The following is a 22,576-nucleotide window of genomic DNA, read 5'->3' on the forward strand; positions in this document are numbered from 1 at the left end:
AAATTTCATGGTCCCGACCTTATTAATTTATAGAGGTTTTACTGTATTAACAAAATGAATAAAAACCTAGCATATCTTGATATTCGAATATAAAATCTTGTAAAACCGATACAATTTTCCTACAAGTTGAACTTAAACGCAAATCTAAGAGATAATATATTTTTTTCTTAAAATGATCTAAACACGCGTTTGGAGGCCATACACAAATTACACTATAAGAGATCACACCTTTAGAGACATGCAAAGACGGTATAAGATACGTCGAGCACATAATCTTATATATAAAAGCATACAAGACAAAGGGAGATATATAAGTTACATTCAGGAGGGTACCAAGCCTAATAATCTTAATACTGTATTACAAACACTTATACTCCTCCGAAAACATTTTAGTTGGGAGAACTTACCAAAACATCCTCACGGATGAATCTTACTACTGTGGTTTATAGAGGCAACTTCACCGTTGGAACCACCACCACCGCCGCCACCAGAACGGCCATTTCCGCTTCCATAACCATACCCACCACCGCGTGCTCCACCACCTCCAGAACCATATCCATATCCGCTACCTGACCCGGATCCGGATCCATACCCGTATCCAGATCCTCTTCCCCACCCTGTTGGTGATCTACCGGAACCCGACCCGTAACCCCATCCAGAACCTGGAGCAGAGCCCCAACCCCAGTTGTACTCCCAATTGGGCCCACGACCTGATCCACTTTCGCCTGGGTAGTTTTGGCCTGGCATGTTACCCCTAGACCATGCGAACGGGCGAGAAACCGAAGTCTTTGCAATGACTAGAAAGAACAAAACCAACAAGAGCCCTTTGATCATTTTCTAATTTTTCTTATATGTTTTTAATTCAAAATCTTGTTTTGTTATGAAGTTATTGTAGGAAAGCTTCTGCCACTATTTATAGGCAACAACATGAACCATTATTGAAATGCAACGGTCTATGACAAGTTGGTTTGATAGTGTGAGATGGGCCAGACCCACCCTTTTGTGAAATCCAAACTCGAAACTAAAGAAATTAAAAAAAAAAAAACCTTGTTAGGGGGAAAAAGGTTATAAGAAAACATTATAATTGCATCACCAACACATGTCGTGAGTTCATTTACAAACTTGTTTTTGTTATATAATTCTTTACTAAGACGTAATCATCAACTGTAAATTAGCACCACCGCCCTAACAATAGAATTACAATATCAATCATGATGAAGTCACTAGCTATGAACCATTTTTTTTCAATAGATACTAATTACCATGATTTAGTGCCAAAAATAAAAAATTACTATAATTATATATTGGTATAACAATAAATGCTAAAAACGGCATATATGTATTGGCACGGATATACAGTGTGTAATAAAATTCATATATAAATTGATCTTGTTTTCATTTGTCTGTTAAAGCCTATCTATAAATGCATGAGACTAATCATTATTGATCGAAGAGTTTTATCTTTCTATACCATATTATAGTCGGTAATCGTATTACAATAAAAAGAAAAAGTCAAGTGAAATGATTGAATATTTGATATTACAGATATACTTGAGTTGCTTTAGAGTAGAAAATATTATCCTTGAAGAACCCATTTAAGATGCATCTCAATGTCAATCCCACTTAGAAATTTTCTTAAATACGGCTTGTGATCTGCCAATAATGATAATGATGATCATCATTCATCAATATACTGTATCTAGCAAACACACACATATAACATCAACACCATTGACAATGGTAGATCAAATAATTTATTCATCTCTAAGACTAGTCACGCGACCACTAGTTCTTAAATTAGTTCAAAAATGATGAGCAAATCAGATAGATATGTCGCGTTTATTAAAAACTATATAGATCATATAATATTAACTTCCATCTTTTCGCCTATCTATTGACCATTCTAACTAATTTAGAAACCATTTGAGCTAACATTTGCTAAATCAAATTCAAATGGTCAAAACTTTTCAAAGAAATTTGAGTTTATTTAAACACTAAAATCCAATTTTAGTGTAGCTTGATCATGTATGATTTTATCATAAAAATAATTCATTTATAATTATGATTTATTACATATGTACGTTGTCATCATATGGCCCTCATCGTATAGGTTTATTTAAAAAAGAATATATAGGAATGATCACAAAACTGAATATTCATAGGGTATGAGGTCGGTCAGTGTTTTTGAGATGGTCTTTTGGTAAGATGATATTATTTCACATGAAATAAACATCTGTTCGTAGACACTAGATGGAGAGTTCGATTAAGTTCTTAGATGCAGAGATAGGACTGGCCAATCTTAGATCAAGTTTTAATTTTTGTAAAATTTTTCTTTCTGAGTTGACTGGCTAATAGAGAAATGCTATTTTATTTTAATTTATTGTATGATATATATATATATATATATATATATATATAAATTTGGACAATGTATATTTACGAAAGTCTCAATGCCGTTTGTAAAATGTCTAATGTTTGTTTTTGCAAATACACTGTCGATTGTCGATTATATATATATATATATATATATATATATATATATATTGATTCCACAAGTTTTACACTAATGTTGTGTTCCTTTTACGACTGAGATCTATAGTGAAGACACGAATGTTTTTGGCTCTGAGAAATATCTAAAGGATTCTTTTTGGAATGATGGCAACTTTTAATATATTTTCAACGGTGAAGCGGTCCACACGCACAACTTCCTACGGTGGAGCAACTACCATATGTTATGTCTCCTTTAGGATATGATCGAATATTCATATACATATACTTCTAAAAAGACTACCCCTAAAATAATAATCTGAAAGCTCCCAATTCACTGCCATCGAAGTTTTTTAAAAAATTTCAAATAAAAATGATAATAATCACATCGTGTTTCTTACAACATTCCTCTATATTGAAGCTTCAAAATATCTAGAAAATGGATTTACATGTATCTGATGATAATGGATCAATTTTTATAGTGGAGTTAAATAGGTTGGCGAATCCGGACCAATCACGAGCATATAGTCCAATCCCCTGTATTGTCTTACAGAAAATGTCTCATGAACATGTATAAGCTATGTGGTGCATAATATACAATTAATACACCCCTAACTTTTTTTACATATCGTATAAACTTACTTCATCTTGTAAATATTACATACCATGTATATAAATAAAAACTATATAAGTATGTAGCGTCCACTGCCCGGACGGATTTGCATGAAGCAACATTCTTTTTTTTGTTTGGATATGATTTTCTTGCCACATTTTTTTTCCTGAATTAGTGCTTGTATTTATCTTTTGAGTTTACAGAGATACCATTTTGAGTAGGCACTAGAGCAGTTACATATACGAAAGAAAAAATGCAGAAATTGAGTGAAACACATGAGGAGAACACTAGCATTTCAAATGAGGGCAGCTAGCAGAGGAGTAACTTGGATGAATTTGAATTAACCAAGCAGCTGAGAGATAGGACTCGCCTATACATGAAGCTACATTCACATTATATATACCGTGAAGCAAAGATTGGGAGAGAAACCTTTAGTTAAATTTACACTAATAGATAATGTCATAATGACACATACTCCATCAGTTATCAACGTTATTGTATAATCATTTAGTTTGAAGAAGACAAAACAGTATTACATTATATCATAATAAGTTATATTCTAATAGAGCTTAACATTATTGTATATATTTATATAGAGGTTTAATTGCTTTCATTTTCAAAAGAGAAATTTTAATATAAACTTTCGATTTGGTCCAGAGCCCCCAAAGGGTTCTACTAGTGTGTTTAGTAACAAACAACTAACAACATTCTGTGACGCTTAGGTTGTGCCACGTGCTGGACCCTCACTAGTCACTACTATTTGCACCCACTTCCTCTATTATTAGACACTTAGCATAAAATTCATCATTTGATTTTTATGTAAAAGCATCACACATGCATTTGTGCTTTGACTATGTACATGTTTATACACGCGTTTGTAACATTATATTGGTAACAAACTACAAATACTATATGTACGTTATAATACGTCAGCAAGAATATTTATAGCGTTGAAAAGTATATAAGAAAACAAAATTCTTCGTCGAATGACCTATTAAAATTCGGTTAAAAAACTATGCCACTCGTCAAAAGATTCATTCATGGTAACATTTTTCAAAATTTGTCTTTTTTAAGGTAGAGCAGATGAAGTTTGTTGAAGAATAAGCTCCATTGCCTAAATACTACTTTGGAATTGGAATGACAAGATGCATTGTCTCATAAGCATTGCAAAAGCCCAAAAGAACTTAACAAAAGGGGTCGAGTCCATGGATCTAATGGCTCATGTCTTGCAACATATATTATATGTTACCAGCATGTGTAGTTTCATATCAGGTGACAACCTTCTAACTTATCATTTCTGATTTTTGAAATGTACCTTAAGATCCAAGGAAATAGATTTGCATACCATCATTTTTGATCCTGTGTCCAAACGTTTAAGCCTTTATCCAAACACGACTTTGGAAGTTTATATCTGTGGAATCTTGCACGTAAACAAAACATTCGTTTTAATCCACAAGGATTTTCTAGTAAACCAGATGGCGTCCAATTTAAAATATTATTAAACGTTTTTCACCCTTGAGGATTTGCATTACATCTCCAAATGTATTAAGATCAAAAATATATGTAGCCCAAAAATATATTAGATAATATCAAAATAAAAAGCCCTAATCATCATCACAACAACAATAAGAAAGGCTATATATTGCGGATATTACTCAGTCACGGCAACATAAATAATTATGGTTCGATTCGGCCAGCCAATTTCTTCAAAAATCAAAAGATCAGAAGAGGGAGCTGTAAACCCTCATTGTAATAATACTCCATATTTTTACCCAAAAAACAAATCGGAAAAAAAAAATCAAGAATTTATTTTTTAATAATAAAAAAAAACGAAAATGAAACATTTATTTTTTGAAAAAGAAGAGATCGCTCAGTTCAGCGGGATTATCGACACGCAAAACTTTCCATGAAAAAACAAGAAAAAGTCCTGCATTGCGGTCTGTTGAGCTTGAATATTTACGAAGTCATCACCACGATTCTCATATATCTCTTTTCCAAAAAAAAAAAAAAAAAACACAAAAAGATGAAGAAGAACTTAAAAAAGAAGAGGATTAGTAAACTAATTAACCAAACATTGGAGTGATGCTGCTGGAGAGACTAGTGACTTTGGGAGTTGTATTTATTTATAGGTTAATTTGGCTAGGGTTTTCTCTCCCGACTCTGTTTTAAAACGATTCCGTTTTATTTATTACACAAGTATAAATGAATCCGAAATACTATCATTAAGAAAGCCTTCTCTTAGCTACAATTAAGGCCTTCTCTTAACAACAATGATGAATAACTTAATTTGACCCGGCCCATTCATATTAAGATAATGTGTGTAGAATGATTAGTAAATTACAATTTACATGGCTTTAGTTTAGATAGAGACCATTTTTCTCAAAATTATTATCCATAAATTATCAAGAAAATAGTAGCAAGAAAATATTCATAAATTATCAATAAAATTTTCGTTTCAGGGGAAAAAAGAAAAAGAAAAAAAAAAATCTTTCCACCGCAAGTTTTCTCAAAACAAATTTTTTATTTTCCTTATATAAAAACAAGTGTAAAATATAAGAACCAATATAAACCCGCCACGTACAAAACAACAGTTGAGTTGAGCAAAGTGGTCTCTCTCTCTCTCTCTCTCTCTCTCTTTCGGGTCTCTCGATTTCACAATTCGCTTCCACTAGACTAAGTTAGTAGTAGTACACAATCTTATTGATCTGAGGGTTCTGAAAGATGTCATGTTTGGGTAGGATTTTGTCAGTTACCTACCCACGTGATCCGTACAATCATCGGTGTTCAGAGCATAAACTATCATCATCATCTTCACTAGGGCGTAATCGGAGATTCAGATGGCGGCGACTCACTGCGTTAAACCCTGAATCTTCCTCCCTCGACTCTGAATCTGAATCCAAATTCGCTGCCGGGTAACTCTCAACTAGCTTGATCAGTTTATAAATTACCGAGCTTTGTTTCCTACTATATATTTCGATTGCGGTATTGGTCAAAAACTTAAAAAGTTATGATTTTTATTTTTTTTGGGTTGGTTTGTTTTGGTTTGGGGGGAGGGGTGAAGGTTTTGTATAATAGAAGGGCCTGAAACAGTACAGGACTTTGCCAAAATGCAATTACAAGAGATTAAAGATAACATTAGAAGCCGTCGAAACAAGATCTTCTTGCATATGGAAGAGGTTACACTCGTCTTTCACTAGTTTCTTCAAGTTTAGCTCCTTGAGACTCTCTCGCTAACTGTTTTATATATTAGGTACGGAGGCTAAGAATACAACAACGGATTAAAAACACAGAACTTGGTATCATAAACGAGGAACAAGAACATGAATTACCTAATTTCCCATCTTTTATCCCATTCTTACCTCCATTGGTTAGTTTTTTTTCCTTTTTTTTCCCCATTATTACAAGTATATTTGTTTGTTTAATTGTATGAATTGATCATATATATATGCATTTGGTTTTCAGACTGCTGCCAATTTGAAAGTCTACTACGCAACTTGTTTTTCACTCATCGCCGGGATTATCTTATTCGGTGGCCTTCTAGCTCCTACTGTAAGTGCTTGTTGTTTATTTTCTTTCTCAAGATTGGATTTTTTCTCTCTAATAATCATTGTTTTTTTTTTGGTTATCTTTGGTACAGCTAGAGCTGAAGCTAGGTATTGGAGGTACTTCATATGCAGATTTTATTCAAAGTCTTCATCTACCTATGCAATTGAGGTTTTCATACTTGTTTCTTTCAACTGTGTTTTTTTTTTTTTTTTTGGGGAGTATAATATCTCTTTTAAAGATGCTTAATTTTGTGTGTTGATTTGAATGACAGTCAAGTGGATCCAATAGTAGCTTCGTTTTCTGGAGGAGCTGTTGGTGTTATTTCGGCTTTGATGGTAGTTGAAGTCAACAACGTAAAGCAGCAAGAACACAAGAGATGCAAATACTGTCTAGGAACTGGTACTATGATTTTTACTTGTTCTTGTTTCTTGCTTTCAAAAGTTAAGTTGGTTTTAAAAAGAAAAAAAAAAAGAGTTTTAGAATCTGGTTTTGACCGTGTAATAATTGTATTTTTCTTATATTAACACAGGGTATCTAGCTTGTGCTCGTTGCTCTAGCACAGGTTCTCTTATTTTAGCTGAACCAGTCTCAACTATTGCTGGCGGGAATCATTCTCAATCACCGCCCCAAACCGAAAGATGTTCAAACTGTTCAGGTGCCGGAAAGGTAAAAGCACAAAAACAAAAACCTATAAAAAAACCCAAAACCTAAAGGTGTGGATGCTAAGTTGTATGTGTTTGATGCTCAGGTGATGTGCCCGACATGTTTGTGCACAGGCATGGCTATGGCGAGTGAGCATGACCCTCGGATCGATCCCTTCGATTAAAATCTGCAACACTATCTACTTCTGTCAGTGTAACTAAAAATGGTATGTATTGATGAATATTTATAACTGCATCTTTTCATCTGTACATACACACACAAGTGAAGTTAGATACAATGTTAGTACTGTCTTCCCAGAACAACCTAGCTACACTGTACCAGATAAACCAACAACTCGAAACTGGCATGCTGTGTACGTCTTGTGGAGTTGTGACATCAAACGGCATGTAATGTTCGGTTTCTCCATTAAGCAAAAAAGCGTGTTTCCCGTTAAATGTATTGTTTTCCTTCATGTTACATTATGTTTTGTTTCTGAGCTCTAAATGTTTTCAGTTCCGTTTCAATGAGAAGCAGAAAAAGGATGGAACCATGTGTGTATGTGTGGTTCAAGCTTCCCAGCCACGCAAGGTAGTGGCGCGAGTAGCTTGTTTTAAACACCATGAGTGAAAACTCCCATACGGAGGGTGCAGGGATGAGAATGGTAAAACTTGATGTTGTGTAAGGCACGAGCCATGTACTTGCTGTATCTCTGTTTTGCGTAAATGTCTTGGAAGCAACAGAGTCTGCACATAGACACAAGAGGAAGGGAACTTTAGAAACCAAACTGTTTGAGTAACATATCAGAACAGAAAACAGAGTAATAAAATTCCTATCCTGGTCTGCTTCTGGATCTGTTGGATGGTTTGCAGCCTCTATTATGAGCTTGGACTTAACGTCCCTAACAGAAAGATTGGAGTTAAACGGAGTCAGGAGAAAAAAAAAAGAGAAAGGATCTGTGTAAATGTTAGGCTGTGTTTGGTGAAGTCTTGGTTCAGTTCACGACACCACCCAACTCATGTGCAAGCACTTCACTAGAGTCCACAGAGTCTCTGAGACTACATGTGTTTCCGAAGGGCATGGATACTAATACCATCAGGGTTCTTGATGTGCTTAACTTTTGAAATAGCCATGAAATAGTCGGACAAGACAATGAGAGTTGCGCTATCGACTGTCCCATATCGTAATGCGGTACCGTCGTATGACAATACCGGCATTGCATTTGGATGACCGTACAGTGTGATGAAGGGCTTGTTTCTATCTATTGTGACCTTCTCTTTGTATACACCAGGACCTACCTTGATGATCACACGCCCAGTGTTCCCTGCCTGTACACTCTTTATCGCTTCGGTTATTGTCTTAAAATGGCCTCTTCCATTTTGTTCCACCTGCACTCGTAGGTCCAAAATATATCTTATGCTAAAACCCAAAAATCCTAAAAACTATCATTTAAAATATCGCAATAACGACAAAAATAAATAAATAACATGTTGTTTGTTGAAAACATAAGAAAACGTCTCTATTAATTATAATGCATGTTTACAAATATTATCATGCCTTGATGATACGTGGCTTAGCCTCAGCGGCCAATAGAGCTGGATCTAATGTACTTTTTCTACTAGCCAACGACGGGACGTTGGTGTTGAACCACTGCTCGATTCCGCCTTTGTTCTGCGGAATTGGTGCTGCATCGTTAGCGAAAACCACCGGCGATGTAATCACCACGAGCAGGCTTGTTACTATTAGGGACACAGAATTGTATCCCATTGTTCTAATATTACTATTATTGTTATTATGTTTTTTACTACTTTTCTAAAACACTTTCTTATGGTATATGTATACCATTGCTGAAAGCCAAGAATACCCGATGCCGTTAAGTTTTGCTAAATTGGTTTCTGGTTCCTCTTCTTTTATTCATTTTTATCCCTTCACAAATTCTATAAATATATGTTATGTACTGTCATAGTTTATTATTTTATCGACAAAACTATTTTAGTAAGGAGTAAAATCATTAGTTTTATTTTTGGAACAAATGATTAGCTAATATATATATAGAAGAAAATTTTCAATACTACACGTCTAAACCAAACATGCATGCGTTGTGATATCCCATATAGGCATATATAATTCTGCATTAGTTTCTGTTTAAATCGGTATAGAAATCAACTTCAGATTTGATTTATGTCAAAAAAGTTTTTTTTTCTTTTTCAAATGCAGTATCACAAACTTTGAGAGAATCAAAACCGGTACATAAATGCCTACGTTACATTACATAGGAAAATAAATTAAAGGATTATGCAATCGTGCTTGACGAGCTAATAAATGTACTTGCAAATTATTGTCTCGTGGAATTAAGGTGATAATTTATATTATCAAAGATGGCCAATTCTCTCTATTTGAGTGACACATCAGCAGTGGAGAAAATGCTACCTGTTTATCCTCATTAAAAGCAAAAAGATCTATTTATGTATTTTATTATTTTTTATATTATAAAAACAGTTACAATATTTACATAAAAAATTTAGAGAATCTTATAACATGTCCCAAGAAAGCAGATTCATCACCAAAATCTATATTATGAAAGATGGCTAACTCTCTCCATCTGAGTGACACATCAGCAGTGGAGAGAGTGCCACCTGTCTATCCTCATTAAAAGCAAACAAACCTATTTATGTATTTTTTATATCATAAAAACAGTTTCAATATTTACATAAACAATTTAGAGAGACTTATAACATGTCCCAAGAAAGTAGATGCATCACCAAAAGACAAAAAAGACATCGAGATTGAATGAAAGAGCCACGTCTTCCTCTCGGCGTAAACCATGAATCTATAGATATATGGTTTAGAATTACAATTTTGTCCATAGTTTGAAGAACAGTGATAGAGATATTTGTTAATATTGTAGAGAAATTTATGAAAGTTTGTCTCTAAAAAACATTTTTTTGAAGAAGATTGGAGTTTTGTTCACTATCAAATGGAAGATAATTGAATAAAATTGTAGAATGTTGGTTTAGCAAAATACAAAGACAAAGAGGAAGGAGTTTTCATATTCTAATTTCTAATATTTAGAAGTTGTCAAAAAGAAAATTAAATGAATTTCTTATAAAAAAAAAATTCTAGAGTTATATTCAAGAAATTGAAGAGCTAACATGAAACGAAGATGTCTATCTTAATTATATATATTAAAGAGGTAACCAAGTTGCAATCTTGATAAATTAAAATGTTAGTATTTCATAGTATATAACTGAGAAGCTAAAAAACTCTTTGTTACAAAATATGCATCCTTATCCTTAGATCAATCTTTCATTTGAAATATTTTTTTTACAAGTTTTAGACAAAAATTGAAAATGTTTAAGCTCTCAAAACAAATTTTTTCATGCATGTATTTAATAATTCAATTGCAAAATGAGAAACTATTTGAAGTATTAAAAAAAATCAAAATTAAAATTTTCAAGATTTCTACAATTAAAAAATAGATAAACTCTACATAAAAAATCAATAGTAGCAAAATTGTTTAAAAAACGATAAGTCATAAGCCCGCGTATAGTGCGGTATTCATCTAATAGAGTTAAAGAATCAAATCAACTCTCTCAAAATCTCGTGTTTGTTTAATTTTCAAAATCTTGCGTTTTTAGTTTGTCAACGAGTGTTGTTTTAAAAGATGAAAAGAACGTAAGACCATCTACACTCGTCGATACTCAGCCAGTTGCTCAGTCATTAACCATAAATAAATAATAATAAAAGAGAAGAGATGGTGAGAAAATGAAGGAGAGAGAAGAGAAACAATTCTTCAGGGAGCAACTGTAGTACCGTTTCTCACATGTCACATAACTAATAGTTGATTTTTTTTCCTGATTTAATCTTTAAATAATTAATCATATTATATTAAAATAATATATATAGAGCAACTCATTTGATTTTAACTGCCCTAATGGTGCTCATCTTACATGTATCGTGTTTGACATTGTCAACACGACGAGTTTTTATTTCCGTCATGGCGTCATCTATATATAAACGGTTTATAATATCTCTGAGGCCAGGGTTTATTTTATCGCTATAAATTATTAACTAGGTACTTGTGAGCACATATACATGTAACCAAACTAATCAAACCACTAACTTTTGTCATATTGAACAAACAAAAAACTCAATGTAAACTTTTGGTACAACTTTAACCCTCTATACTATGAATCTTTGTTCACGATTCCAACAACGACAAGTATTGAATTGTTAGATTCATAAATCAATCACGATACCACGAACACCTTGTCGTAGCTCTTTAAGTCCTCCTAATGCATCTGGTGATGGTGGACGTGTCATCGGAACATTCTGTGGTACCCGCATCTCTGATGAGTGTCCTGAGATGCACATCGATCCTGACCCGTCTTGTTGCCAGTACACTTCCACCATTACTCCACTTGGATTCTCTGCGTTTTCTGTTTCAGGGATCCCAACAAATCTTGCTCCCACAGGTATCTAAGACATTAACCATATATACAGTAATTAATTTAAATGTCTCAACTCTGCATTAATTCGACTAACATGTATATGTGGATTTTTATTAACCTCTAGTGAGATGCCTGATTTTAACTCAAGAGTAACCATGTTTCCTTCAGCTGTTGCGGTTTCTAGTTCAGCACGTCTTGCGATATTCAGAAACACTTCTTCAAGAGTCGCAAGACCGAGTTGGATGTCCGAGATTCCAAATTCAGATTCTCTGTTTTGTAGCTCCTCAAAAAAACCCTATTGACCATTGAGATCACAGAGAAACAATATTTGATGAACATATATCATAGATTAGCATAGATAGATGGAAATCTATAGGAGCTTTAATTGGTACCGTCAAAAGTTTTTCTTTGTCGTGGGGGATAACAAAAGTCATGAAAGCTCTATTTTCTTCTGTTGGTTCAACTTCCAGGTGCTGCCAACCAAAAAAAAAAAAATCATATAATTTTCTTAGGCACCTAAACGTTATATTTGCACCCAAAAAAAAAATGTTGCATGACGACAAAAAAAAAAAAAAAAAGAAAATGGTTGCTAGTATACTTTTGAGTGTATGTACCTCTTTGAAGAATTTCTTCAATGGCTCGTGCGAAGCTCCAGTAGCGATGTTATTGTCATTTTTGCTTTCGATGAAGCTAACGGTAGCAACAAATCCCGTGCCAAAGCGGGATTTTAACCTGATTGAGGTCCCAATGCAACGGAGCCTGCCTTTAGCCATGATCCCTATTCGATCACTTAAAATATCAGCTTCCTCCATAGAATGCGTTGTTAGTATAATGGCACGACCTTTCTTTGACTCTTGTATAATGTCCCACACATGTCTCCTCGTGATAGGGTCCATTCCAGTTGTCTACAATCCATGTAAAATTACACAACCAATCTTAAAACTGATTTTATGTGTAACAATATAATTAAACAAGAATGTGTCAACTCGACATGCCGGTTCATCTAAGAAGACCAGCTTGGGATCACCAATGAGTGCTACTGCAACACTGAGTCGACGTTTCATTCCACCACTATAACTTCCTGCTCTAACTTTCGCCGATCCAGTCAGTTTTACGTCCGCCAGTAACTTCTCAGCAGTCTATATAACATAAGTGAAAATTTTAAGCAAAAGAAACCGATAAGTTTGCATATTATATATAAACCAGAAACTTCAATAAAATCATTAAACATCTTCGCAGCCGTACGTAAAAAGAAAAGTAAATCTTATACTATTTTCGGTGATGTACCGATTTGATCGATTCTTGCGGCAACCCTTTGATGCTAGCAAAGAGGTGGAGGTGCTCTTCACTAGACAAAGCATCCCAAAGAATATCAAACTGTTAAAGAAAAAAAAAAAAAGAAAAAGTATTGGGTAAGAGATTATTGTGTAAGAGACAACGCTAGAAACACCTATGAAACTGACTTACCTGGGGACACACTCCTATCATTTTACGAATGTTAGACATACCCACCGAACTTCTTATGGAGTCTCCATAAATAAGAGCTGTTTTAAGTAAAATCAAATGGATCTTATTAGAACGGTTAAAAATGCTTCGAGAACTTGCTTAAGTCTAACAGATACTTACCATCACCACCAGTAACTGGGTTAATGCCAGTCAAACAACTAATAGAAGTTGTTTTCCCTGCGCCATTGGGTCCAAGAAGACAAAACAACTGATCTTTGGCAATATTCAACCACAAACCCTAAAGCATATTTCAATGAATTAATTACCCATTGTTGCATGTTGGATATCACGAGGGACAATGAACACTAGAACTTGTTCAATAACCTTGGCATAGAACACACACGCACTACCATGTTAAATTTTGCAATGGACTGAACAATTTTTTTTTTATAGAAAATACCTTTACAGCATGAAAAGGCGAAGTTTTCGTGCATTTGCAGCATCCAAGCTTTGTTGTTCCAGGATATGTTTTCGCAAGACCATGTATCTGGACTGCAATGTTAGGATCAACTATTCCATCCATTGCTTGTTGTTTAACTTCTGTCTCTTCTTCAAGCACGTCTTTGTCCTCTGGCGTATGATGCTCCACAGGTGGAACAGAACCAATACAGCTAAAAATGCTACCTTCTGTAAAGTGTAGAAACATGTTATACTTATGTTTCCCGACACAAAGAATATAATATACTCCCTCCGTTTCAAAATATAAGATGTTTAAGAGAAGTTTTTTGTTTCATAATATATGATGTTTTCAATTTTCTATGCAACTTTTAGATTAGTTTAATATTTTATATTATGCAATATTGTTTCTGATTGGTTGAATTTGTTAAAAGTAAAGACTTCTTAACCTGCGTGCTTTAGTTAAAACATCTTATATTTTGAAACGGAGGAAGTATTTTTCTTAAGTGCCCGGGGGAGGGAGGAGAAATTACCTTCCACTTTGTTGCCTCCTTTGCCAGTCCAATAACCAGGTGCGAAAAAGTAGAAGATTGGTTTTCTTACACCGGATGCGTTGGGAATTATATTGTCAAAATAGATAGCCAGACCAAACCAGAACAGGAATGTCCCAAGAAGCCACTGGTATACAATGTTCTACCAAAGAAAAAAAAAAGAAAAAGATGTTTGAGAATGTTAATAGACAACGTAAATACTAGTGTAGTGAAATTTATTTTGAGTGACCACATACAATAGAAATTACACAAGTTGCTTGGTTCCCTTCACATACGGCTCTTTTACTCCAACTAATTCCAGAGATTGTGGGAGTTGAGGTTGCATCAAGAAGAATCTTAAGGCCCGCAGAAAAGGTGTTGGGTGGAAAAAGAGACCACATCACCCGGCGAGAAACTGCATATGCGCTGGAATAAGGGAATCCAGTAGCTGATACAATCTGTAGTCAGAATTGCAACTAAGTAAAAGAATTTTAAGATTTTAATTTGACAAACCAATTTAACTATATATTTTAGCTAGAGAAACCATGCAAACCTGTGTTATAAAACCAATCAGAAACACAAGGAAACCGACAGTTGTTGCTGAAGATGATTTCCTAATGAAAGATGATATCGCAAATGCAAGGCCAATCTAGCAACATGATAAACAAGATAACATAAAATTGCATGATCTATGCAGGAACATCTTAGAAAGTTAATTATTAGAATGTCATGAAGGGTCATACTTACGTACCATATTAAACTGAAAAAGCAAAAAAAGTAGGAAGACAACAAGAAAACTGTTGTTCAAGAAAAACTCAAACCGAAACATCATTCCGAAGAGGACCAAGAAAAGTGAGGAGACAAAGGTAAGGATTCCTTCCCATAAGAGCCATGACAACCAGTATGCAGAATCATAAACACCCATCATTGTCATTGCCTGCCGAAGTTTTAGCTCTTTCTCGGTAACAAGGGAACCGAGTTGGAGAACAAAACCAAACATGGAGAAAGCAAGAAAGAACACAGGTCCCATGACTGAGATTGCAGAGACACTTTCACCTATGATAGCTGGACGTGCAAATTCCTTAAATCCAAAACTCCAACTAAACTTTGGATCTGAAAAAAAAAAAAACTTGTGTTGGCCGGTAAAGAATTAATCGGTAGTACTCAGAGATCCAAGAATGGTATACCTCCAATCAAGGACCTTGCGATTTCACGCTCTGCAGCGACTTGAAGAGGAACAAGGAACTTAAACGTTGGATCTTCAGTCTGACCACGTTTTCTCTCTGCGGACGAATTTGTTTGAATACCATAGCTGATTACTGTAGCATTCCTTTCCACAAAATGTAAAGCTCCTGGAACTTGCAACGGATGTGAAAGAAGCCATGCATCTACCTCGTTTGGCTCCTTGAATGATTGAACCTGAACATATTAAATCCAACACATTATTTACAATTAAATCCGTAAATAATGGACCAAAATCTCATAGAATTCTTAGGATAGGGGTACTTGTATAATAGTCACATGCATAATCTTAACAAAAAAAAAAAAAAAAAGTAGGCACCGTAATATGCGTGTTACCTTGTTGGTTGGAATTGGTCTCCCTGGATTGTTAGCCATAATTGCAGAGACTATATCATTCACGCGACGACTTTGGTTCCCACTCCACACGAAGTCATAACAAGGGAGCTCCACAAAGAACTTGTCCTCACAAGGAAGAATCGGCGGGAAAACCATTAGTGTAGGATCAGTGACATTCTTGTACGCTGATGAGGATGCTTCGCTTGCCTTCATGGCTTCCTCTATACAAAATATGAGAAGGATGAAGAAGAACGAAGAGAATATTTGAAGAAACATGGCTCTCTTGTTTCGCCATGAAAGCAATAGATTCTTCGTAAACAACGCCGTGAACTGCTGGTAGAGAAGCGGCAAGCCTTCTTGCAAAATCATTATCAATGTCTTTCTTTCTTTTTGAAATAAATTTGTCTTAGGAATACCAAATTTATTTTCTAATAGGTGCCCCCCACCCCCGCATCGCACATACTAATATTAGAAAAAAAGAAAGAAAAAAAAAAAAAAGCAATCCATCTTTTGTTTCCACTTTTTTTTAGGTTGACTAAATTTCATCCGTAGCTTGAAAATTGTGTAAAATTGAGACCACATTTTTTTTTCTTGCATTCAATTGGGACCACATTTCTTTCGCACTAAAAATAACCTTATCAAAGTTTAAAGAAGAAACTATTATTCAATTGGCAAGAAAAAAAAAAAACACGAAGTGAGATTATTTTGTTTCTTCATCAATGGTGAATCCTAGTCCGGCAAGTTTTTGGACGCAAGCCAATGCGTTACTTAGGAAGAACTTAACCTACCAGGTATGTTTTTTTATATTGCCTAAGTTTCTTAGAAATAAAAGTGTTTTGTGTTGAACAAGGAGCGATCTAACCCTGAAATGGCAGAGGAAACACATATGGACGAATGTCCGGCTCATCCTGGTTCCACTTTTCCTCTGCTTAATTCTGCTGGCAATTCAAAAGGTTCTTGATTCTTTGATGAAGAGTATCTCTGATATGTCTGATTGTGGAAGCAACGCTGGTTTACTTGGTGTCAATTGTGCCATCCGAAACCCTCCATTGTTGCCTCCGATGTTGCAGATTCCACAAGATGAACTCCGTTCTGTTAAGGCCGATTTCTTTTCCTACAGAGACCTCCCTGACAAGTCATGCAGAGTAACAGGATCTTGTCCTGTAACGATACTTGTCACTGGTGATAAATTGTCCCTTGGAAAAGCTTTATCCGCGAATATCTTCACCACTTCCTTTGTGGTTAATTCCTCCAACCTCTTGCCTACTTTAGCCAATAACGTTTTGGTATATGTCTCTCTCTATCCCTGAGTGCATTGCATGATTCTCATTATCTCTCAACGTAACCACTTCTTTTACTCGAGTGATCATCATGGCTTTCAGGGTTCAACAGTTTCAGCAGGCAAAGACAATTATGAAGACCCAGGGATTGGTGATGATATCCCTATTTACAGTATCCAACCCTCGTGCAGTGCAAACTCCACATTGCCACTCTCGATCGGAAAATTTCATACAGGTACTTTTGACATGGCTCTTGACGTGAGAAATGCATTTTTCTTCACTTTGATAGATTATATATTATCACAGATGTGAAGTGTGTTCAAGGGTTATGTCTCTGGAGAAATAACTCTATAGAGGTCAATGATGAACTTTACAAGGGTAGTTGGAGGGGAAACCCTGCGGGGATGACAAATGAGGTCGCTGCAGGTTTTGTTAAATTATGTCTTTTAATTTCATGACTTTATCTTATATATGGGTTTGAAATTAATTTTATGAGGCACACACAAACATACCTACCATGTTAAACATCCGAGTGTGACTGTGCCTTTTTCGTTGCCTTAGCATACGATCTCATGAGCACGGATAGGAAAAACTTCAATGTGACCATATGGTATAACTCAACCTACACTGATGATCTGACAGTAAAGCTGCTCCGAGTTCCCCGCTCTATCAATCTGGTAAAAAATAACACTAAATGGTGATCATGTACTCTCAAGACATATTCTCTCATCGTGCTACTACGTATTTCTCTCCTTGCAGATTTCAAATGCTTATATTAAATTTCTAAAAGGCTTAGGGACAAATATATTATTTGAGTTTGTCAAAGAAGTTCCAAAACAAGAAACTAAAAACAATAAAGACATTTCCTCCATGCTTGGCCCACTTTTCTTCACTTGGGTTGTTCTTCTTTTGTTCCCCGTAAGTTTTCTTACAGTATATATATACATATATATATATATATATATATATATATATATGTGTGTGTGTGACATTAAACCACCCCATAGAATGTAATAGCAAGATGCAAATAAATCTTGCAGGTGATCTTGACATCATTGGTGTATGAGAAACAAGAGCGTCTAAGAATTATAATGAAAATGCACGGGCTAGGCGATGGTCCATATTGGATGATTTCATATGCCTATTTTCTCACCATATCTATGTTGTATCTTATTACTTTGGTGAGCTTCGGGTCTGCTATAGGACTCAGGTTCTTCCGCCTCAATGACTATAGCATTCAGTTCGTTTTCTATTTTATCTACTTAAATCTGCAAATCTCCATTGCCTTTCTATTTTCTACGATATTCGCAAAGGTTAAGACTGTAACAGGTACTCAACATCACATTTTTTGATGAATATCTCCTCTTAAGACATGCCATTGTTGAAATTTGAATGGATTCTCTCTCTTGTATGGCTTAATTGTAGTCGTCGCTTACATACTGGTCTACGGAACTGGGCTCTTAGGCAACTTTCTTTTCCAAAAGCTGATTGAAAGTGAATCATTCCCCGGTAAGTCAACAACGTAACCTTAGCTTTAAGAAAGAAAAAAAAATGCTCATGGTTATTATTACTTACAATGTATTTGCAGAAGATTATATTGTTGGCTTGGAGTTGTATCCCGGATTTTCTCTATACCGCGGGTTGTATGAGTTCTCGCAATATGCCTCCCGTGGAACTGGGATGAAGTGGCAAGATATCAGCGATAGCGGAATGAGTGAAATTTTCTATATCATGTCAGTAGAGTGGTTTCTTGCTCTCATTGTAGCCTTCTATATCGACCAGGTTTTCTCATCCGGAAAGTCCCCTTTCTTTTTCTTGGTGAACCCTTTCAAGAAACCTTCTTCCCTACCAAGGAGGCCTACTGTGCAAAGGCTGGATTCTAAAAAAGTCTTCATAGATATGGAAAAACTTGATGTCACTCAAGAGGTATGGAAGAAGTCAAGTCTTTCTTTTTTTTTTTTTCTTTTTTTTTTCTATCCATGTTTCTCTAATTTCAAAGCCCTTCTGACCAAAAATAAAATTATATATATATATATATATATATATATATATATATATATAAACAAAAATAATCAGAGGGAAAAGGTCCAAAAATTAAGGAATGAAGGTAGCACAGGGCATGCGATCTTGTGTGACGACCTAAAAAAGGTGTATCCAGGTAGAGATGGTAACCCGCCAAAAATGGCAGTAAGAGGGTTGTATCTAAGCGTGCCTTTAGGAGAATGCTTCGGCATGCTTGGACCTAATGGCGCTGGTAAAACTTCGTTCATCAGTATGGTTAGTCTTCATCAGTATTTTTAAGTTTTGCAAATTAAACAAACGTTTCCGAGTAACAGATTTTGTAATCTACTACTGTATTTTCTTCTGTTGCACTAGATGACGGGGCTCCTCAGACCGTCATCTGGAACAGCCTTGGTTCAGGGTTTGGACATATGCAAAGATATGAATAAAGTCTACACGAGCATGGGCGTATGCCCACAACATGAGTACATCATCCTCTCGATAAATTTTGAATTTTGTTTTTCATTACCAAGCTTTGCTTTTTATGCACTCATGTTGGTTTCAGCCTGCTTTGGGAGACGCTAACAGGAAGGGAACATCTTCTCTTTTACGGGCGACTTAAAAATATAAAGGGCTCTAGTCTGACACACGTATATATGTTCAACACCTTGCTGATTTTGTCTTATCATATCTTATGTGTTGTTATTCTTGAAGACAATGATAATTCATGGATATATATATGATCATTTCAAGGCTGTGGATGAATCTCTCAAAAGTGTCAGCCTTTTCGATGGAGGAGTTGGCGATAAACCTGCTGGTAATTACAGCGGAGGTATGAAAAGGAGGCTTAGCGTGGCCATATCGCTTATCGGGAACCCTAAGGTACGTAAATTCTTGTTAGTACGTTGTGTGATTTTTTTCAAGCAATGGCTCAAGTTTATTATATACTTACAAACCCTCAGTCTTCTCTCTAAACTAGGTGGTTTATATGGATGAGCCAAGCACAGGACTTGATCCAGCCTCGAGGAAGAACTTATGGAATGTGATCAAGCGTGCAAAACAAAACACAGCAATAATTCTCACAAGTATACATACATTAGTTTCTTAACTTGTGGAATCTAATTGAGTATATATATGCCTCCTAAAATAAACTTAGTTTTAACATTAAGACAACATTAATTTCCAGCTCACTCGATGGAAGAAGCCGAATTTCTATGCGACAGATTGGGAATTTTCGTAGATGGAGGCTTGCAATGCATAGGAAACTCCAAGGAACTGAAAAGCAGATATGGTGGATCATACGTGTTCACGATGACAACATCTTCAGAACATGAGGAAGAGGTAGAGAGATTGGTTAAATCTGTCTCTTCCAACGCAAAGAAGATATATCACCTTGCTGGTACTCAGAAATTCGAGCTCCCAAAGCAAGAGGTTCGGATTGCTGAGGTGTTTCGCTCTGTTGAAAAGGCCAAATCCAACTTCACAGTCTTTGCCTGGGGACTTTCCGATACAACTCTCGAAGATGTCTTCATTAAAGTTGCTAGAACTGCTCAAGCTTTTATTTCCTTGTCTTAAAAGCTATTTTCATTTATAGGGTTCTCTTTTTTTGGATCAAAAATTTATGCCTTGAGACACACGCAAACTTATCACCATTTTGTTAATAGTTCTTTAGTGTTGAGGGTAGAGTTGCGGTAGCAAAGAGTTCTGCAAAGGTTGGGTCATATGCTCTAAAGCAACACTTCATGTTAAATTACGGGACATATTTATATATTCTGTGTGTATATAACTTAAAATTTGAGAAGCACAAAAATTTAATATATTTCTTTTTCGTTAGAGAAAATAATTATTGTAAATGTTAGAGGAATACACAACGGCTGTAAAAAAGAATATAGAGATAATACTTGGATTGGTTTGGTTATTTAACACCTTTTCAAAACATATTGTTTGTAGTTTGTAATGAGACATTTTAAAAATGGATAGATGGTAAGTTTGGTGTTTAATATTTACTCACCAAAATGTCTTTGGGGAAACTAAGGTCTTGGGAGAAACTTAAGAAACATAGCTTCATGTGTGTTAAACTAAAGATTCTTGTGGTTTAGACTTGTTTTGGTAGTGCTTAGATAATTAATGAACTTATGTTGCCTAACTTATATGACACATGTAATGTTTTTACTTTTCATTAAAACATCACAAGAGGAAGGTTTAAAGTTGTTTGTACAAAAAGAAAGAAAAAAAAATGTTTAAACTTTAAATTTTCTGCTGGTTCCTTTTTATTATTGATTTTTTTTTTTAGTTTACTCTCGCGTACGTGTAGTACTTGTTCTATTAATAGACTCTCTTTCTTATTTTGTTTTCATGAATATATTTTTCAATTGTTTTTTGTGTCTTTCTTGTAGTCAAAGACGTATTGTATCTTTTACATGAGAACCTATTGTAAGAAAAAAAAAATTATAACAGACCATCTGGGCACCTATTACACTTTATGTAATGATTTCCAACTATTAATATATATATATATATATATATATATATATATATATATATATTAGGTTGCATAGAAACGGAAACGGATACGCGGAAGCAAAACGTTTCGGAAACGAGAAACGATATTTTTCTAAAATTAAGAAATGGAAACGTTTTGGAAATATATGTATATATATATATATCTTGATATATATGTGTATACATAATATAACACCAAACATAAACCCTATATCAAAAGAAATAGATAAAACAACACAATCTCAAAACATAAATATTAAATAGTTGAATTAAAACACTAATAATATTATATATTTATATTTATTGTGAATATAGATTTTTAAATTATTTTATTTATTAGGTTTCTAATCTAAGAAAAAGTTTATGTCGTGTTTCCAAAACGAAAACGGAGTTTCCATCGTGTTTCCAAACATAGATTTTTAGGAATCGTGTTTCTGTGTTTCCACGAGTTTCTGTTTCTGAAACGTTTCGAAAACGGGAAACGTACCTTAAAAAGAGTTTCCATGCAACATTATATATATATATATGTAATCCTTTTAAATTACCAATTTATTTATAAAAAAAGTCTTACGAGAATATATATTGCAGAGCTTTTGGCAAATAGAAACGGTTGTTTCAGAAAACTCATGGAAACTAATAAACAATGGAATCGATAACTAAATGACTCAAAATTTTATTAAGAAAGTGATACCAAATGATTCACAAACCAGCTTAAACTGTTATGAGTACTTTCTAAAACAAAACTTCTCTGTTCCATTTAATTTGTTTATAATAAAATGTCTCTTATTCTTTGGACTAAAACTTGTTTTTGGAAGGGAAATAAGCATGTGGAGTGTGTTGTCCATTGAGTTCAATCAAAGAAAGCAAACAGGAATGGGTCAAGTGTACGTTGGAAAGCTAACTGGTGTGTTAATTGAGAAGATGACAAAAATGAAAAGTAATCTGTAATAAAAGACAGACTTCACAGACTTCATTAGTAAGAAGCCAATTTATCTATTACCCAAGAGTATATCACACTGACTACTAGCTAATGAGTACTACTAGTAG

General features: G+C 34.7%; 5 protein-coding genes and 1 non-coding gene across 12 annotated transcripts; 2 read left to right on the forward strand and 4 right to left on the reverse strand.

Annotated features, from left to right (window-relative positions):
* Positions 1-229: 229 nt before the first annotated feature.
* LOC104726757 (uncharacterized) lies at positions 230-960 on the reverse strand. The gene has a single exon (XM_010445687.3). It carries the CDS (start codon positions 832-834, stop codon positions 418-420), a length of 417 nt encoding a protein of 138 aa, XP_010443989.1. The 5' UTR covers positions 835-960; the 3' UTR covers positions 230-417.
* A 4,004-nt stretch (positions 961-4,964) lies between these two features.
* LOC147935571 (small nucleolar RNA Z107/R87) lies at positions 4,965-5,078 on the reverse strand. The gene has a single exon (XR_015573524.1). It is a non-coding gene; the product is annotated as a small nucleolar RNA Z107/R87 (small nucleolar RNA).
* A 480-nt stretch (positions 5,079-5,558) lies between these two features.
* On the forward strand, positions 5,559-8,727 carry LOC104726758 (protein ORANGE, chloroplastic). Of its 6 annotated transcripts, none has more exons than XR_015573192.1 (10): positions 5,576-6,012; positions 6,162-6,276; positions 6,351-6,467; positions 6,563-6,649; positions 6,738-6,814; positions 6,918-7,045; positions 7,176-7,312; positions 7,395-7,514; positions 7,607-7,695; positions 7,802-8,727. XR_015573192.1 is itself a non-coding variant. In XM_087476649.1 (9 exons), exons 1-8 carry the CDS (start codon positions 5,822-5,824, stop codon positions 7,470-7,472), a joined length of 930 nt encoding a protein of 309 aa, XP_087332775.1. In that variant the 5' UTR covers positions 5,576-5,821; the 3' UTR covers positions 7,473-7,514; positions 7,823-8,727. The 6 variants fall into 6 exon arrangements, 4 of the variants coding, with proteins under 4 accessions (XP_087332772.1, XP_087332775.1, XP_087332774.1 ...); XR_015573193.1 differs by having other exon boundaries at positions 7,823-8,727; XM_087476649.1 differs by lacking the exon at positions 7,607-7,695 and having other exon boundaries at positions 7,823-8,727.
* On the reverse strand, positions 7,503-9,087 carry LOC104726759 (pectinesterase PPME1-like). The gene is made up of 3 exons (XM_010445690.3): positions 8,843-9,087; positions 8,584-8,673; positions 7,503-8,031 (listed from the first exon to the last, which is right to left on the reverse strand). The coding sequence occupies exons 1-3, from the start codon at positions 9,050-9,052 to the stop codon at positions 7,855-7,857; spliced, it is 477 nt and encodes a 158-aa protein (XP_010443992.2). The 5' UTR covers positions 9,053-9,087; the 3' UTR covers positions 7,503-7,854.
* Positions 9,088-11,392: 2,305 nt separating this feature from the next.
* On the reverse strand, positions 11,393-16,290 carry LOC104726762 (ABC transporter A family member 11). Of its 2 annotated transcripts, none has more exons than XR_015573194.1 (15): positions 15,747-16,188; positions 15,356-15,587; positions 14,920-15,281; positions 14,722-14,817; positions 14,426-14,626; positions 14,172-14,331; positions 13,643-13,869; positions 13,363-13,480; positions 13,204-13,280; positions 12,982-13,113; positions 12,732-12,875; positions 12,351-12,641; positions 12,129-12,209; positions 11,855-12,031; positions 11,393-11,764 (listed from the first exon to the last, which is right to left on the reverse strand). XR_015573194.1 is itself a non-coding variant. In XM_087476650.1 (15 exons), exons 1-15 carry the CDS (start codon positions 16,113-16,115, stop codon positions 11,525-11,527), a joined length of 2,865 nt encoding a protein of 954 aa, XP_087332776.1. In that variant the 5' UTR covers positions 16,116-16,290; the 3' UTR covers positions 11,393-11,524. The 2 variants fall into 2 exon arrangements, 1 of the variants encoding a protein (XP_087332776.1); XM_087476650.1 differs by having other exon boundaries at positions 13,024-13,113; positions 15,747-16,290.
* A 49-nt stretch (positions 16,291-16,339) lies between these two features.
* Positions 16,340-20,867, forward strand: LOC104726761 (ABC transporter A family member 12). The gene is made up of 15 exons (XM_010445692.3): positions 16,340-16,537; positions 16,622-17,032; positions 17,129-17,261; positions 17,333-17,452; positions 17,588-17,703; positions 17,786-17,944; positions 18,067-18,355; positions 18,452-18,535; positions 18,615-18,952; positions 19,103-19,303; positions 19,403-19,512; positions 19,593-19,677; positions 19,781-19,909; positions 20,007-20,112; positions 20,214-20,867. The coding sequence occupies exons 1-15, from the start codon at positions 16,466-16,468 to the stop codon at positions 20,600-20,602; spliced, it is 2,742 nt and encodes a 913-aa protein (XP_010443994.2). The 5' UTR covers positions 16,340-16,465; the 3' UTR covers positions 20,603-20,867.
* Positions 20,868-22,576: the final 1,709 nt, after the last annotated feature.

This window comes from Camelina sativa, chromosome 11, assembly GCF_030686135.1.
Source record: "Camelina sativa cultivar CO46 ecotype springtype chromosome 11, ASM3068613v1".
Classification (NCBI taxonomy): Eukaryota; Viridiplantae; Streptophyta; class Magnoliopsida; order Brassicales; family Brassicaceae; genus Camelina; species Camelina sativa.

Coding starts and splice junctions, on each gene's coding strand:
- LOC104726762 (XM_087476650.1), bottom strand. CDS start 16,115: ATGATTTTGCAAGAAGGCTTGCCGCTTCTCTACCAGCAGTTCACGGCG. Junction 13,114..13,203: donor TGATAGGAGTGTGTCCCCAG/GTAAGTCAGTTT, acceptor TTTCTTTAACAG/TTTGATATTCTTTGGGATGC. Junction 12,210..12,350: donor TGAAGAAATTCTTCAAAGAG/GTACATACACTC, acceptor TTTGGTTGGCAG/CACCTGGAAGTTGAACCAAC.
- LOC104726757 (XM_010445687.3), bottom strand. CDS start 834: ATGATCAAAGGGCTCTTGTTGGTTTTGTTCTTTCTAGTCATTGCAAAG.
- LOC104726759 (XM_010445690.3), bottom strand. CDS start 9,052: ATGGGATACAATTCTGTGTCCCTAATAGTAACAAGCCTGCTCGTGGTG. Junction 8,674..8,842: donor CTAAGCCACGTATCATCAAG/GCATGATAATAT, acceptor CTACGAGTGCAG/GTGGAACAAAATGGAAGAGG. Junction 8,032..8,583: donor CTGGGCGTGTGATCATCAAG/GTAGGTCCTGGT, acceptor GTCTATGTGCAG/ACTCTGTTGCTTCCAAGACA.
- LOC104726761 (XM_010445692.3), top strand. CDS start 16,466: ATGGTGAATCCTAGTCCGGCAAGTTTTTGGACGCAAGCCAATGCGTTA. Junction 18,356..18,451: donor AAAGGTTAAGACTGTAACAG/GTACTCAACATC, acceptor GCTTAATTGTAG/TCGTCGCTTACATACTGGTC. Junction 19,304..19,402: donor AAACTTCGTTCATCAGTATG/GTTAGTCTTCAT, acceptor CTGTTGCACTAG/ATGACGGGGCTCCTCAGACC.
- LOC104726758 (XM_087476646.1), top strand. CDS start 5,822: ATGTCATGTTTGGGTAGGATTTTGTCAGTTACCTACCCACGTGATCCG. Junction 6,013..6,161: donor GAATCCAAATTCGCTGCCGG/GTAACTCTCAAC, acceptor GGAGGGGTGAAG/GTTTTGTATAATAGAAGGGC. Junction 6,650..6,737: donor GTGGCCTTCTAGCTCCTACT/GTAAGTGCTTGT, acceptor TCTTTGGTACAG/CTAGAGCTGAAGCTAGGTAT.